The sequence below is a fragment of the Akebia trifoliata genome, chromosome 8, assembly GCF_017979445.1.
Source record: "Akebia trifoliata isolate Shusen 1 chromosome 8, ASM1797944v1, whole genome shotgun sequence".
Taxonomy (NCBI): Eukaryota; Viridiplantae; Streptophyta; class Magnoliopsida; order Ranunculales; family Lardizabalaceae; genus Akebia; species Akebia trifoliata.
This window is the reverse complement of record NC_141382.1, coordinates 39,783,547-39,800,909: the sequence shown is the minus strand read 5'-3', so window position 1 is coordinate 39,800,909 and position 17,363 is coordinate 39,783,547. Positions and strand designations below refer to the sequence as shown.

The window sequence follows — 17,363 nt, the reverse complement described above, 5'->3', positions numbered from 1 at the left end:
GTTGAAAGGGTGTTGAAGATGTGGAAGGGTGCTGGTACAGCAACCAGCAAAGAAGAGGACGTTGTAAAGTATTGTGGGTGCTATGGAATACAAGATTAATGGCTAGGTGTTGGTACAACCACCAATAGAGAGAGAAGAGGGCTGAGAGTGAAAAGGGAAGATGAACAAGGAGAGGGAGAGGTCTGAGAGCCAGCCCCAAGGACGTTGAGAGATCAAGAAGAAGAAGACGTCTTCTTCTTTTATATCAGAAAACTTTCTAATTTTTTTTATTTTCTTTCTCCTTTTTCTTTCAATTAACACGTTTCACTCACTTACCTTCTTTCTTTTGGGAGAATGGGAGTGAGGATCTTGCGCTACTCACACTACGTTAGTAGTCCCTTATTGGCCAATAGTGATTGGTCGATTTTAACTTTAAAAAATTTTATTTTGAATTTTATTGATTGATCGATTTTTAATTTGTTTAATTTTGGCTTTATTCGTTGACGGATATATATATATTTTTTTTGATTGATTAATTAAGTGAAATTCTTTATTGGTTGATTAATGAAAAGTTTTCTTTTGATTTTATTGGTTGATCGATTTTTCATTTGAAAATTTTTTTAATTGGATTTTAATTGTTTGGATTTTTTTCGTTTGAATTGTTTAGTTTGAATTGTTTAAATCGTTTAGTTTTAATTATTTGGATTTTTTTCATTTGAATTGTTTAACTTTTTTTTTTTTTAGTTTGAATTATTGGATTTTAATTTGAATTGTTGAATTTTAATTTTAATTGTTTGACTTTGACTTGTTTAATTTTTAATTTGAGGTTTATTTTTAGTTTTAATTGTTTGAATTTGAATTGTTTGATTTTTAATTAAGTTTTTATTTTCAATTGTTGGATTGGATTGGGTTTTGGTTTTTATTGTGTTTTCCTAAAGATCGAGGTTTCTAAATTGAATTTGAAGGTTAAGGGGCATTTTGGTCATTTTTATTATTTTTCCTAAATTTCTCTGTTTTTATCGGTTTGGGTCTCGTTGGACTCGAAATCATATTCTGAGTGCAATGGAGGTGCTTTCGAGGTCTTTCGGAGGTCCGAAATTCATGAAGGGTATTTTCATTATTTTAACGATTTTTGCAGATTTTTACGAATTTTAACGTGAGGTTTCTTTTAGTTTCAACGTGATTATTTCTAAGTTTCAAAGTCACATTTTCCTAGCGTAGCGAGGTCTCTAAGTTATCGAACTGTGTATCGAACCTAAAGCGTACGTGCTTACTAAATCGAGTGTAAGATGTAACGATCCTAAGCGTGCATAAATTTCTATGCCGAGTCGTAACGAGTAGGGGAGATGAAAACATTAGAAACAGAAGGAATCAGGGATAGTACTCACAAGCCTTCGAGTTCTTTGCGATAATCATTAGGAATTCATGGTAACTAGGTGACGAATTGTCGAATTAGGCAAATGCAAAAATGGAGTGTCTACAATATGCATATTTCGCTTTCCTACAATGCCCTTAAAATCTTAGGCCGTGTATCAGATACCTGACGAATTTGTCCTCAAACTTTTCCTTTTTTAATATGAAATTTTAAATATCATTTTATCTAAGATATATCGTTTTGAAAACTCCAGTAATTAAAAAAAAAAAAAATTTGAGAAACAATATTCAACAACACATGCAATGTGCTACGTGAATTCATTTTTTATTATTGGTAAGCTGAGGCTATAAAGGGCCTCCCCTTGATTTAGTAAAAGTGGCTAATGCCGAAAGAAAGAAGAAGTTTTATCTTCCAAGGTGACGTTATACAAATTGGCAAGAATATCATAAGAAACTAAGAAACTAAAATGCCCAATTGCAGCTCCCTTCCGGGCGAGCCAATCAGCAGCTCCATTACATTCACGCCAAGCAAATTTCATATCAATTGAGTCAAAACTCAACATAGATCTTCGGATGTCTCGAACAAGATTCGTCTATTTCCAAGGCGAATTCCACATTCCAAAATACTTTGAATAGCAACCAAAGAATCTTAATTAACAATGATTTTCAAAAAAGCATTTGTTCCAAGGAAATTCAATCCCTTAAGAATAGCTTCCATTTTGATTGCTATAATGTCTGAATGATTAGAATGGCCAAAAGCAGCTGTAATTATTTCACCACCATGGTTCCTAGCAATAAAACCATAACCAGCACCTCTATCTGAAAGAGATCCATCAATATTCAACTTAATGAATCCCTTAGGAGGAGGCTACCATTTTATAGTTGCAATAACTTGAATAGCTCCGATTTTATAGTTCCTTTGCATCCCACCTTGAATAAGGTTGAAAACAACATGATTGTAAGTCACCATACCTTCTAGTTTACCACGAACATCATACATAATTAAGTGGCAAAGCTACTGCCCATTGAGCTCTTTCTCATAAAAATTCTTTGATTACGTCCACGCCAAGCATGCTAGACTGTGGAACAAAACATTGTACTTAGAATACTCTTTAGGCTAGGATGACTACCAATGAAAGTAACCTCATCCTCCACATTTCCCACGTTATCTCTTCTAATATTAGCCAATGAAAGAATCAATCTCCACACATCACTATTGTAGGTGCAAGTAAACAATAAATGGACATTCTCATCACTAGCATTTCGGCAAAATACACAACGTGAAACTAGCTCTTTCTTCCTTAGATTTTCCCCTATTAACAAGCTTCTGTTTATTGCAATCCAATCCATAAAAGAATGTCACGGAATTTTCCCCTATTAACAAGCTTCTGTTTATTCCCACTACAAGAAAATCTTGGCTCCGCCCTTGTCAACCCTACTGTTAAACTTTGAGACATCTATCCTTTGAATGATAACAGGATACACAGTGATTGCAACATTTAGGTTTCCACTCATATTGAATGGATGCCCATTTACATTTAGGGTTCCACTCAAAGGGAAATATCCCCACATGCATATGTAATTTCAAAATTGGTAAAAATCCCTACATGCATAAATAACTTTCGAATGGGTAAAAATCTCTACAGACATAAATTGGTAAAATCCCCGCATGTCCAAATGATTTTCAAATTGGTAAACGTAGGCATAAATACTTTGCAAATTTGTAAGTGTACCACATTTATAAATAATTCTCAAAAAGGAAAAAAAAAAACCCCCCTCACATGCACAAATGATTTCCAAATTGGTAAAAACATCATATGCTGAAATAATTACCAAATTGGTTCAAAAATCATTACATGTATAAATTGCGGCCAAATAGGTAAATATCATAACATGGGTACAAATGACTACCAAATTGATTCAATTCTTTCCATGGGCCCAAAATTCAGCGAGTTAACTCACATACTACACAAAAATGACAATAATTTTTACCCTCCACGTGTACAAGAAATTCAATGAGTTGACTCGGCAATATTTCTCAAAAACCAGGGTTACTTTTTACTCTTCTTTTCTTTTTCTTTTAAGATCTTTTAGAACTCTATCCTTGCTGCCCCATCAAAGAAAATGTTTCGCCAGAATCATGAGGGGGAAGGGGAGGAGAGGCGGGGCTATTATAAGTTTTTTCTTTCCTTTTTGTTTCTCTCATTTTTTTAATATCATTTGTTGGTTGAACCAAGAAGAGGATGAAGGGGATCCTCCTTAGATTTCCTTCCTTTTTTGTTTTAACTTTGGAAATCATCATGTGGTGAGATCTTTTGGTCGAACCTTACTATTTTATTTCGTAGATCGGTTTTGAATCAATCCAATAAGTTTTAAATCATGAATTTCATTCTTTGATTGGTGAAATTAGTATGATTGGCTCTTGCATTGATTTGTTCGATCAAAGATTAGATTTTTCAAGGTTATGATTGATATAATTTTTCTTCAGATCTTAATTGATTGGAATTTATTAGCCGGATTGGAAAATTTTATCTTAAGATTTTGCCCAAATCTATCCTCAAGGATATAAGAAAATGCTTCCATAACAATAGTGAACAAGTATGGGCAAATAGGGTTCCCTTGTCTTAATCCACAATTGTTAGGAAAATAGCGAAAAGAAGAACCATTAAGAACAATGCAAAAAAGAGGAGACGAGATACATTTCCTAACCCAAGAAATCCAAATTTGGTCACATCCCAATTGAGCAAGAATATTCAAAATAAAGTCCCACCTAACTTTATCATAAGCTTTCTTTAACTCAACTTCGACAAGAAAATAAATGAGTGCTCAAATCAAGATGGTAATTGCGAAAAAGTTCATGAGCTAAAATAATATTATCAGAGCTATTTCACCCTTTTATAAAAGCAGACTAATTTCAAGGTGATGATTTAAGCATCGGGGGTATTTTAATCATTTTGTCAATTTGAGCGAATTTTGACGTTGGATTTCTACCACTCCTAATGTGATTATTTCTTAGTCCAGAGTTCCATTTTTCTAGCAATGTGAGGTCTCTTGGTTAATGAAATGTTTGGCGAACCTAAGTGTACATATTGCTAAATCGAGTCTATCCTAAGCGTGCGTAATTTCAACGTCGAGGGAATTAGAAAAGTGCATCTCACAAGATTTCGATTTCTTTGTATTATTCTACGCTCATCATTAAGAATCCACAACAACCGGGTGATGACTTGTCAAATCAAGCTGATGTAAAAATGAGGTGTCTACACTACCTAGCGTACTAACAATAGAACTGAGATATTCTGAAAACCAGAATTGCAGTGGAAGCTATAGAAGTCTTATCCAAATAGGAATTGAATTGAGTAACTCCCTTGACAACTGTATAATCGAATGCCATCATCTAATACTCAGAGGATGACCCCCAATTGTCCAACTAGTAGAATTTAGAATTGTCGAACAATGTTCTGAAAGGCTAAATTTAAATAGAAAAAATCCAGCATCTATTGAGGTGATGTCAACATTAGCCTTGATCTTCCAAAGCTTATCTAACTTAGCCTTCAGACCCATTAAATTAGGACTCTTACCCAACAAATACCCAACAAGAGTATTTTCCCATTGATCAATTTCTTTTTGGATATCTTCCTCTGGGATAGAAATAATATTGTTCCCTTTAAGTTCTAGTTTTGTTTTGAGTGATCAATCCATAGCGGAGTCTCCGCCCTTGGAAGTATCCATTAAATAACCTCATTGTGTCATTGATAACATATATAAATTTCCACTTGTTTACTTATAATAATAATAATAATAAGGCTCACAAATTCCTAGATGAAATCATCTTCATTGCTAACTAGAGGATCCTAATCGTGAGATCTAAAGTTGGAGAGCAGTACACTACTGAAAATGACGAGCTTAGTTTCTAGCCTTACATTAAGTTAAAAAAGAAACTATTTATTGGAAAAAAGAAAGAAAAAAAAAATAGTAATAATAATTTCTAATGTAGGCTAAGCTGGAAATCATCATTTAGACTAATACTTGTTAAGAAAATGCTAAGATTACTTCTTATGACAATGAGTTCGACACTGAGCCAACGTTTATGTGTGCATGGACCCTTAGATTCTTTCCTTGAGATACAAGTGAACACACCTCCATGTCAGCTCAGTGTCAATCGTAGTGTCCTGCACAGTCACTGTAGCATTACCCTCTACTTGTTATTATCGAACATGACAAGCTCTGGACATGTGGGGGTTCACCATGTACATTCACGTATCACCAGTTGGGCAAAATGGTCGTTACTAGTCTTAATTAAGCTGGACAAATCTGCAAAAAAATCTGAGTCCAGAGTCAATTTCGTTTGACTGAACTTGTTATTTTGATATTAACATATACATATATATATATATATATAGGGACGGTTCAGCAGCCCTAAAGTTTGCCAAGTTTGGTGCCAAACATTTTTTAAACTATGGGTTAGAAGCTTTGGAATGAGCTGATTTTTTGTGAGGATGATCTCTATGATGAGGAGATCATCCTCACCAAAAATCAGCCTATTCCAAAACTTCTAACCCCATCAAAAGTGATTTACAAAAATTGGATGGTCCACAATTCTTCAACTTGTAAACTAAGGTTAGAAGTTTCAAGATGAGATGATTTTTTGTTAGGATGATCTCATCACCGTAGAGATCATCCTCACAAAAAATCCGCCTATTCCAAAACTTCTAACCCCATCAAAAGTGATTTACAAAAAATGTTTAGCACAAAACTTGGCAAACTTTAAGGTTGCGGAACTGCTTCCTATATATATATATAGGGAGGCGTTCAACGCCTTCTATTTTATCAGTCGTTTTAACAAAAGAAACTCAACCGTCGGATATATAACGATTGGATAGTCAAGATTGCCTCTGCGTTAAGTTATAGACTTATAGGCTTTTTACAGCGTCATCCCTCAGTTTTACATTATTTAGTGCCACCTCCCTGGCTCAATTACAACCTGAGTGAAAAAGAACAGAGAGTTCGTCTGTTCTCTCTAAACCCTTGAACCTCGTCTGTTCTCTTTAAACCCGCGAAACCCAAAAACACCAGGACAAGCTGATGCAGCCTCAAGAGGCGTTTCTGCTGGTCCTTGAAAGTAACCATTACCAAATGGGTTCGTAGCGGTTCCAGCCAAAAGGCTAGCCAAGTTAATAACCATGCCATCCAAACCCACATCGTTGTTGGGTGCAACCAATGGTGGACTTTGTGGTCCATAAATCGGTTGATGAAACGGCCAAGCGCATTGACCTGGACACTGAGTCTCTGAGTTACCAACCCAGATGTAAGCAAACTTGTAATTCTTGTTCTTAACCTGGGAACTCGAAGAAGACGACCCATGGGTTCCACACCTGCTTGAGCAAAACCCCTCAACGATTACATCAGAAGAAGTTAAAACCACATTAATGGCATTCTTTTCCTCGCCTTTTGCTGCCAATCTCACGATTTGTTTACTTGTTAGAGATTTACCCATTGAGTAGTTCTCATCGAGGATTTGTTTCCCCATTGAGAGAAGAAGAGAATTGGGTTTTTTGGAAGAGAGATGGTAGTTTTTTTGGGTGGTTTCCCACCAAGTGGAGATAGATGGGTTGTTTTGGTTTTGGGGTTTGGAAAGGTAAAGAGAATTGAGGAAATCAGATACGATAGCGTGTTGAGAGGGCTTGAATTTACCATACCAGATGAGATTGATAGAGATTTTGCCAGAAAGAAGAGGACCGTTGTGGTATTTTAGGAGAAGAGGTTCTTCTGTTACCAACTCGGTGAGTCTTCTTCCTCCAAAGGAGAAATGAAAGAAAGAGACCACTAAAAGGAGTTGTAGAAGCAGAGTTGAAACAGAGGAAGTCATGTTGAACAAGATCGAGAGCCTGAGAGAGAGAGAGGTTCGAGGGGTTCGAGGGTTTATAGAGAACAGATGAACTCTCTGTTCTTTTTCACTCAGGCTGTAATTGTGCCAGGGAGGTGGCACTAAATAATGTAAAACTGAGGGATGACGCTGTAAAAAGCCCATAAGTCTATAACTTAACGCAGATGCAATCTTGACCATCCAATCGTTATATATCCGACGGTTGAGTTTCTTTTGTTAAAACGACTGATAAAATAGAAGGCACTGAACGCCTCTCATATATATATATCCAAAATAATTTAAATTTTTGAATTATATTTAGTTAATATTTCCCATAAAAAAGAAAGTTAGTCGAGTTGCTAATACGAAATGATTGGGTTTACGGTTGACCAAAGTGGTTGGTTCAAACGAGTTTGTATTTCAGAGTCAACATAGAATTCAGTAGAGTAAACTCGACTGAAATGTAAGTAACCACTTTTCAACACTTGTCAGTAAAGTACGAGAGCCAATGTCGCCCCAGTACAACTCGTTTGTGTAATTGTAGAATTTAATAGGCGAGCTGATGATCAACTTTGGGAAAAAAGACATGAAGAGGCGGTTGTAATCTTATTTATGAAATCAGAATATTCCGCTGTACTACAATTAAGATGGTCATTATGTCTTTTATAAAACATGCCTCACCATCTCTAAGTCCCTCATCTCATCAACTAAACCAACTTTTCTCCTTCTCAATCCTTCTATATATATTCTCTTCCCTTCTCCCATAGTTCAGCCAACGTATATAAATGGAGAACCAACAAGGTGTTGAGCTTCCAACCCCTTCGAATGGAGATGCATGGATGGATCAATTGCTTCAATCACCCAATGAATCCGACCTTTCAACGTTTTCGAGATTGATAAACAAGGAATGGTTCGTAAAAGAAAATGATTCGTCACTATTTTAAGAACAGCAAGTTGAGCCTGTTTCCAATCCAGGTAAGGTTATTTCTCTCAACAGGAATGGGCTGATAAAAATGGGGGTCCAAGATGGTTTTATTCCGATTTCGAGCAACGAACCTTCCTTGATGTGCTGCAATGGTACTCTTCCACTGACAAATGGACAAGACGGTATTTCTAGCGGTACAGATGAAGGTTTGTTAAACTCTAATGAATCCTTTACGGTCATTGCAGACCAGAGTAATGGTCGTATCCCTACAAAATCTACCCCTTTGATGCTAGAGTTATGTGGTTCCTACCCTCCAATAAACCAAAATGACCATGTTCTCAACTTTACAAATACTTCTTTTGTTGGCTTAGAGGACCAACTAGCTTTACCAATTCTTTATTAATTGGTTTAAATGACTCCGTCCTATAGCACATACAAGAGGCCCACTTTCATAGTTCTTCCAATGTACCTTGGATCGATTCAAGTAGTTATTCCAACCTCCCTGTAACAAATGCAGCATCTCATCTTCCCATCTTTGATGAAACACCTTTATGTTGTTTGAATGGCTCTATTTTGAATAGAAACCAACCAAATCTGGGTCCTACCTCTACCTATTCATCACTGCTTGGCCTAAACATTATGAGAACCAATCAAGCTATTGTTCCTGACATGGGTAATAATACACATTATGTTTCTAGCATGGGCAATAGACTAAATGGTTGGCTCAATTGGTTCACTTTCAGTGAGAAACGAACCAACCCATGTTCCTAACATTAGTAACATGACTTTGTCTACTTCAAATGGTTCATTTCCCATGTCAAAGCATTTGTGTCGTGATCCCAATTCTGTGAGTACTTCTTTACTTGGATCAAATGGGCCCTGCACTTTGTGGAACAAATTAGGGCTTGTTCCAAGCCAGAACAACCAAAATGATTCTTGCCTTAACAGTTCTTTATGGGTTCAAGAAAACCCATTAATTAGCTCAAGCAATTTGATTGCTGGTTGTGTTACTGGGTCCCAGAAAAAACCATGGCCTTATGATGACCCACATTTATGTCGTAAATGCGGCAAAGTTTTCTCAACATCCTTTTCCTTGAGAGGTCATATGAGTTACCATGCAAAGGCATTGAAGAAAGAAGAAATGTCAACGTTAGCGGCCATGCCAAAAAATTTACATCGTCGTTATAGCTCGGTCAATTTCTTGCAGTCGCCATTGGAGCCCACTGTCTCACATGGGCTTGACTATAGCTCGAACGATTCTACTCATGCATCCTCCATAGAGAAATACTTGGGGATAAGAAGCAAGAAGGGAAAATTTTCCAAAGATGAAAAAGGGAGTTCGTTGGAGCATTCGAAGAATGAGACTGAAAAAAAGAGATGAGTTATGAGACTACCATAAGAGATTGGTAACAAGAAAGAGTGGGCATTTTCTCTAAACTTCTATGCCTAAAATAATACTGATTTGTTTCATTTTCTGGGCTACCCAAATGATGCATTAAAACATCTTAGTGTATTGAAATCATTTTTTCCATTGAAGTTTGTACTTCTTCAAGAGGAAGTCTTGGTTGTTTTATTAAACTAGAAATCTAGGTGAATTCTAAGCCCAGCAAGCATGACTTGACCTCTATGCTCCAATTATCAATATCTTCATGGTTATCTGTCATATTTAACCTAATTTAATGTATTGACATAAATTGACTATTTTTGTTGAGGTATTTTAATTTATGTGAAGGTAAATATGGTTTTCTTTAGTTATGAAAATGATTTTTGCTAAAATAACAAGAGTAATTAGCTTGTTAGTCTAAGGTTTCCTGGGTTGACCTAATAACTGCTTCGATTAGCCAAAGAATCCCCAAGCTAATTATCGAGTAGTATAACTAGATTCAGAGTAGTAGGATTGAGGATTTTGAGATGTACTACAATTGCTTATTATTATTATTATTATTATTATTATTATTATTATTTTATTGTTGGTTGTGTTTTAACCATATAATCTGATTCAAATTTATAAAAGACATCCTACAGTAAGCTTGGCCAGAAAAAGGCACCCATACCATGCAAGACGTCGACTATATGGGGACGTGCATGTTGCCAACCAAACACTGTGGCAGATGCTCTCACAAACTTTGCAGTGTTTAGGAAGTCATCTTCGAAGATGTTTTTTCTTTTTATGTCCACTCTCTTCCTCTAATGGCTAGAAAATCTCTAATGGGGGACTCTCTCGAGTGAGCCCTACGGAAACCCATTTTGCATCCCTCAAATTCGACAAACCATCTTCTATTTACTGTGGATTCCTAATGATGAGCACAGAATAAGCAAAAAAGTCCAAAGCTTGTGAGAAGCCCTCTCCTGATTTCTTTCAATTCCTTATGTTTCTTCCTTAGTCCTCTTGATTTCATCTCTCTTACTTAACATACTTGACATAGAAATTATGCACGTTTAGGATCATCACACATATACATTCAACGTAACAAGTAAATTCACTTAGGTTCGCCACATCTTTTGATGATGTAGAGACCTCATAATGCTAGGAAAATATGTCTCGAAACTTAAAAACAATTACATTGAAACTGAAAGAAGCCATTTGCTACAATATAAAAAATTGACAAAATAACAAAAATACCATCATGTGCGTCTTACACCTCTAAAATGTCTCGAAAGTACCAATGTTGTGCTTAGAATATGATTTCGAATTTAACAAGACTAAAATTGATGTAAACAGAGAATTTTATGAAGAATTACAAAAATTACCAAAATATCCCTTGATATTTTACTTTTACTTAGAGACCTCGATTCCTAGGAAAACATGACTAAAAATAAACTTCCGATAATATTCATGCATATTGAGAAAATTTACCAACCCCACAATTAGATATATCAAAAAATTTCAAAAGAAATTACAAATTTTCACATGAAATAAAGAAATTTTCCACATAAAATGTTGCTCATCCATCCCATCAAATAATGAAATTAAGCTAAAAAGCAAAATCCACTCAATTTAAGCTATCGAAAATTGAAACACTTAAATTTCATTTCAACACATTTAAACCTTCATTCAAAACATTAAACTGTTAATTCGATAATTAACACATCAGTGCCTTAATTTTAAATCGAAATGCAAATATTAAAAAAAAAAAAAAAACCCTCAATCAACCAACAAATTAAAATTCATCAACCATCACAATTTTAAAACAAAAATTTTAACCAATCAAACCAACATTTTAACAAAATGTTTAATCAATTTTAAAAAAATTTAACCAAAAATTAAACAAACAATAATTTAAAAGAAGAATTTAAGCAAAACTTAGATCTCAACAAAATTAAAAAACATAAAAATAAAAAAATAAAAAAAATCAACCTTTAATAAATTTAAAACATTTTGAACAAAATTTCAGAAATTTTAAAATATTTTCAAATTTAAAACATATAGGTAAATGCTTTAATTAAAAAAAAATCAATAAAATATGCTCACATATCTAAAACAATTTTTTTTTTTATAATCTAAAATATTCAAACAAACATAAACAAGTTTAAAATCCTTAACAAACTAAAATTGAACAATTTTCCTTGAAAAAATGGAAGAGGGGGCAGGGGGTGTTGAGGGGGGGGGGGGGGGGGGTTTTTATCCAATTCAATTGAAGTTAAAGGTTATAGTTGATTAATAAAACAAATGGAGGATCACACAAGGTTTATCCACGTTGGAAAATCTTAAATCTTTTAAAAATCACAAAAAAAATCCCATTTTCATTCTCTTAACAGTCCAATGAATTGTAGTAGGCATAGTAACAAACTGACTAACTACATGAACAACATGTGCAATATCTGGACGAGTGATGGTGAGATAAACCAAGCTGTCAACAATAGTACGATATAAACTAGGATCCGACAACCATGATAGCCATCAGACGGAGAGTACCAAGCATTAGTCTTAAGAGGGGTATCAACAACCTTATTATCAGTAAGACGTGCACGCTGAAATATATCAACGATGTACTTGGATTGGGATAAAATATAACCTTTCAGAGAGGGGGCGACTTCAATGCCCAGAAAATATCGTAGCATGCCCAAATCTTTCATTGCAAAGCAACGAGCTAACTCAGACTTTAAAGATGCAATTCCATCAACATCATCACCAGTAATAATCATATCATCAACATATAAAGAGAGCAGAATACGACCTCCAGCAGTACATTTGACAAAACAATGCCGAATCATGATGACTAGGATGAAAACCAAGCGAAGTAATCATAGTAGAGAACATCTCAAACCAGGCTCATGGTGCTTGTTTGAGACCATAAAGGGCTTTTCGGAGCCTACAAATTGTACCAGGTTGGTGAGAAACACTAGGAGGAGGCTCCATGTAAACTTCTTCATGAAGATCACCATTCAAAAAGGCATTTTTAACATCCATCTGAGATATGTACCATCGATGAATATAAGCAACTACAATGAGCGTACGAACAGTAGTCATTTTTGCAATAGGGGCAAAAGTCTCCTCATAATCCATGTCATACTCTTGAGAGTAACCTTTAGCAACAAGTCAGGCTTTGTATCTTTCAATAGATCTATCGGATTTAATTTTGATTTTGTAGACCAACAAGAACCAATGGCACGTTTTCTTGGTAGTAAAGATACCAAGTCCCAAGTACGAGTCTGATGCAGAGCAGTAAGTTCCTTAGCCATAGCATCCTGCCAAAGTGGGTCACGAACAGCCTCTTTATAAGACAAAGGCTCAGAAAGACGATGAATAGAAGCTAAAAATGAAGCAAAAGAGCTAGAATAACAAGAGTAAGAAAAATCTTGTAACTTAGTAGACTTACGAACACGTGTAGACTGGTGAATAGGAAGAGAAACTGTAGTCTCAGGAGATGATTCGGCAGCCGCAGGAGGAGGAACAGGTGTATCAGGAACCAAAGTACTAGAATCTATTGAGGTGTCAGTGGAAAACCTGCAAGATACATTATCTAAAACTTGAGTAGCGGGTGGTGCTTCCTCAGTGTCAATAGTAAAGGGATCAATACGAATAAGATCAAGCTTGGTCATATTATGAAGACTAGCAAGAATAGAAAAAAATGGAATATGCTCAAAGAACACAACATGACAAGAGACATAACTTTTGACTAACTGGATCAAAGTAACGATATCCTTTTTTTCCTACACCATAGCCCCAAAAGACACACAAAGCAGACCGTGAGGACAATTTATTACGCTCGACATGAGGTCGAAGAACAAAACAGGTAGAACCAAAAACACGTAAAGAGGAGTAATCAAGAGCATATCCATACAACTTCTCAAAGGGTGACAGACCTAAATTGTGTTAGGTTGGAATCCTATTAATCAAATGAGCAGCAATAAGAATTGCTTCTCCCAAAAAAACACTAGGAACATCAACAGACAATAAAAGAGAACGGGCTGTTTCAACAAGATGCCTATGCTTCCTTTCTGCAACACCATTCTATTCGAGGGTATCTGTACAAGAAGTTTGATGAAGAGTACTATCGGAAGTAAGTAAATTAGAAAAATCGTTAGAAGTATATTCTCCTCCTAAATCACAACGAAAATACTTTATGATAGCCAAATGTTGAGTTTTAACAAGAGCTCTGAAGTTATTAAAAATAAAAAGATAATCAGAACGACGTTTCATAAGATAAACCCAAGAATAACGAGTCTAGTCATCAATAAACGAAACATAATATCGTAACCCCCCTTTTGTGGTTATAGGGGAAGGTCCCCACACATCAGAATGAACAAAATCAAATAGAGCCAGAGAAAAAGAAAGACCTCTATAAAATGGTAAAGTAGAAATTTTGCCAGTTTCCAACCTCTACAATCAGAAATATCATAAGTTTTTAAATTTTCTAATGCTCCAGTAGAAGCTAAAAATTATAAGTGAGATGCTGAAACATGACTTAAACAAGAATGCCATAAATAAAAATCATAAGACAAACAACTCAAACGAAAAGATGACAAATCCATACTTGAAACTGCAACTTCCAGTACTTTGAGCTGATCCAAAACATAAAGTCCCCCTTACCTATGGCCTGTCCCAATCAGCTTCTAAGATCGCGGGTCCTGCACATAACAAGTGGAAGAAGAAAAAGATACTAAGTATCCCAACTCACATAATTGACTAATAGAAACAAGATTCAAAGTAAGATTAGGAATATAATAAACATCCAGAAGAGACAAACAAGATGTAATAATTGAATCAACGCCTACGAATGGCATAGGAGTGCCATCAGCAGTTCATTTGGGTAAAATAAGAAAGCTTTTAGTGCCACACCAACTTTTGTTAACGCCACCCAATTCATATTTACCTAGAAAAATCATTTTTAGAGGCAATTTTGCCTTGAACCACCGTCAACACAGCAACATCGACAGCGATTTTGGGAAATCTTGGATGAATCACCAAATTTTTGGCGCCAATCTTTCATTTTTGTTTTCTCTCTCCCTCTTGCACTGTACGTCTCCATCGATTTCATTCCATCTCCTTCTCGCACTCTCTCCTTCTATCTCACCCTCTTGCCCTAACTCCAAATCTTTCATTTTCACACCTTCTTCGTCTTTGTTATAGTTTTCATTCCTACAACTCATTACAGTTATTTTATCAAGACTCTCTTTGTCTATCTCAGTCTCTTACCCTAACTCCAAATTTCTTCTTCTCACATCCTCTTCGTCTCTATTACGATTTTCATCCCCACAAAAGACATAGAACCTCAATCCGTTGCAGTTGGTATACCAAGGCTCTATAGATTTGAGGTTTGTAAAGATTTTTTTTTAATTCTCATTACTTTCATCTTGAATGTTCTTTTTTTCATGAATTTTGGAGTTTTTTTTATAGAACTATGGATTTTTTTGGTAAAATAATTTATTGGATTCTAGGTTTTGTATAGAATCTTGAATTGGGTATGCTTATACATGTTTCAGGAAATTTATGGAGGAATTTTTTTATTTTTGGTTAGTAATTAAGGGTTAAGTTTTATGGGGTTTATTTTATTTTTGGTATTTTGATCTTTAAAGATACCCAACTTGTATGGGGTATTATTGAACCAGATTTTTTCATGAATTTTGGAGTTTTTGTTCCTTTTTCTTCATAAAACTATGGATTTCTTTGGTAAAATTATTACTTGGATGCTAAGTTTTATGTAGAATCTTGAATTGAATATGATTATACATGTTTCAAAAAATTTATGGAGGAATTTTTTGATTTTTGATTAATGATTAATGATTAAGTTTTATAGGATTTGTACCATTTCTGGTAATTTGATCTTGAAATATACCCAACTTGTATTGGGTATTATTGAATTAGTTTTTCTTTATATATGAATTTTAGAGTTTTTGTTCATTTTTCTTTATAGAATTATGAATTTCTTAAGCATAATTGTTGCTTGGATGCTGGGTTTTGTGTAGAATCTTGAATTGGGTATGCTTACACGGGTTTCAGGAAATTTATGGAGGCATTTTTTTTATTTTTGATTAATAATTAAGGGTTAAGTTTTATGGGACTTGTTATATTTCTGGTAATTTGATATTTAAAGATACCCAACTTGCATTAGGTACTATTGTTTACTTGTATTGGATCTACTTTTTGAGGGTTGGAGTTTTCTTATTTGTTTGGTAATTTGAGTTATTGAAATTAAATTTGTTGTTTGTAAGGGTTCCACAATCAATCGAAACTTAGAATGTTAATTAGTATACTTATTTGGTTAGAAATGATTACTAATTATTTAATTTATTTTCCATATAATTTATTGTGTGCTAACTCTTTTGTTTATTGCATGTCTTAGATAAACCCTTCAGAGAATGAGTCATGTCCATCACAGAACGAGACTGGTGGAGGGTCATCTGGATCTACCACCAAACAAAGAAGGGGTCCAACAAGGTGCTTAAACCTATTTTCTCTCCCACCAAATGTGAGACTAAAAGTACAATTTGATAATGCTAAACAACCATTTGGAAAGCATGTATCAAAGATATCTAATTTGTATGGGGTTATAGCTAGAGATCCACATATGTTTCGTTTAGATATTCAATTGTGGAGAAAGATTGATAAGGATGATAAAGAACGCGCATGGCAAATGCTATTGGTAGGTAAAATATTTCTTAGCATAATAATAATACATTTTATTTTTGTCTTTACTGAAAACTTTTAGAATGATATAATAGTTGATTGGCATGTTGATATATATAGGAAAAAATTGAAATTATGATAAGGAATCGTCCGTTTATCATGAAAACAATGGGTAAGAAATTGAAGGACTACAAGTACGGTCTTAAACGTACTATGTATGATGTATACGATGATGATGCAACCCAATATGAGCATCATCCCGATGGTGTTCCTATTGAGCAGTGGGCAGCACTCATAGATTATTGGAATTCAGAGTTAGGACAGGTACATGTTTAATATTTCAGATTTGCTACTATTGCACATGTAATTTTTATTCATTGTTTGTCCTTAATACAATGTTGAAGTGAGACAAATATGAAGAATCGCTCGCAGCAGACAATACTACATACGTCTGGTTCAAAGAGCTTTGTTTATTTTCGTTACAAAGAGGTATTATAAATCATAATAATATTTAGTTCATTATCATTGTTCTTTCAATATAATCATGTGATTAACTATTATTTTCTCATTAATGTTTTAATAGGAAAATAAAAATGGCACCGGCATACCCTTAACAGAGCTACAATGTGGATAATGACCCATTCTCATAAAAATGGGGTGCCTGTTGATGAAGATGCTATTACCAAAATATTAAGTGCAATTACATTATTTTATAGAACTCAAAAAAAAATATATAGTAATTATAAAATTTACATGAATCACTTTTTTTGTAGAAGGAGATGCAAGACATACTCAAAAATTTAGCAGAAGGGTCAAAGGATACAAGTGGACCTAATGATGTATTTAGTCAGGTCATGGGTGCAGAGAGACCCGGTCGTATTTGTAGATTTGGATTGGGTTCGACTCCTACAAAGTTGTGGGGGTCATCATCTAGTTAGGACTCATCCTCTTCCATGAACACTGAAGAGATGACCATGTTGAGAGAGAAAATAAGAACATTATAGGAGAATTTGGCTAGTGAGAGGTCGGAACAAGAGAATGAAAGGTCATCCTTGGAACATCAGCTCAAGATAGCTAGGAATGAAATAGAGAAACAAAGAGAGGTTGATAGGATTAAGGATGAGCAGCTTAGAGAAGCCGATAGGATTGAG

General features: G+C 34.8%; 1 protein-coding gene across 1 annotated transcript; it reads right to left on the bottom strand.

Moving 5' to 3' along the window:
• Positions 1 to 6,370: 6,370 nt before the first annotated feature.
• Positions 6,371 to 7,242, bottom strand: LOC147396793 (protein PHOSPHATE-INDUCED 1-like). Its single transcript, XM_086450170.1, has one exon. It carries the CDS (start codon positions 7,217 to 7,219, stop codon positions 6,371 to 6,373), a length of 849 nt encoding a protein of 282 aa, XP_086306296.1. The 5' UTR covers positions 7,220 to 7,242.
• Between the last annotated feature and the right edge of the window lie 10,121 nt (positions 7,243 to 17,363).

Excerpts from the sequence above, each read along its gene's own strand:
- LOC147396793 (XM_086450170.1), bottom strand. The coding sequence starts at position 7,219 with ATGACTTCCTCTGTTTCAACTCTGCTTCTACAACTCCTTTTAGTGGTC.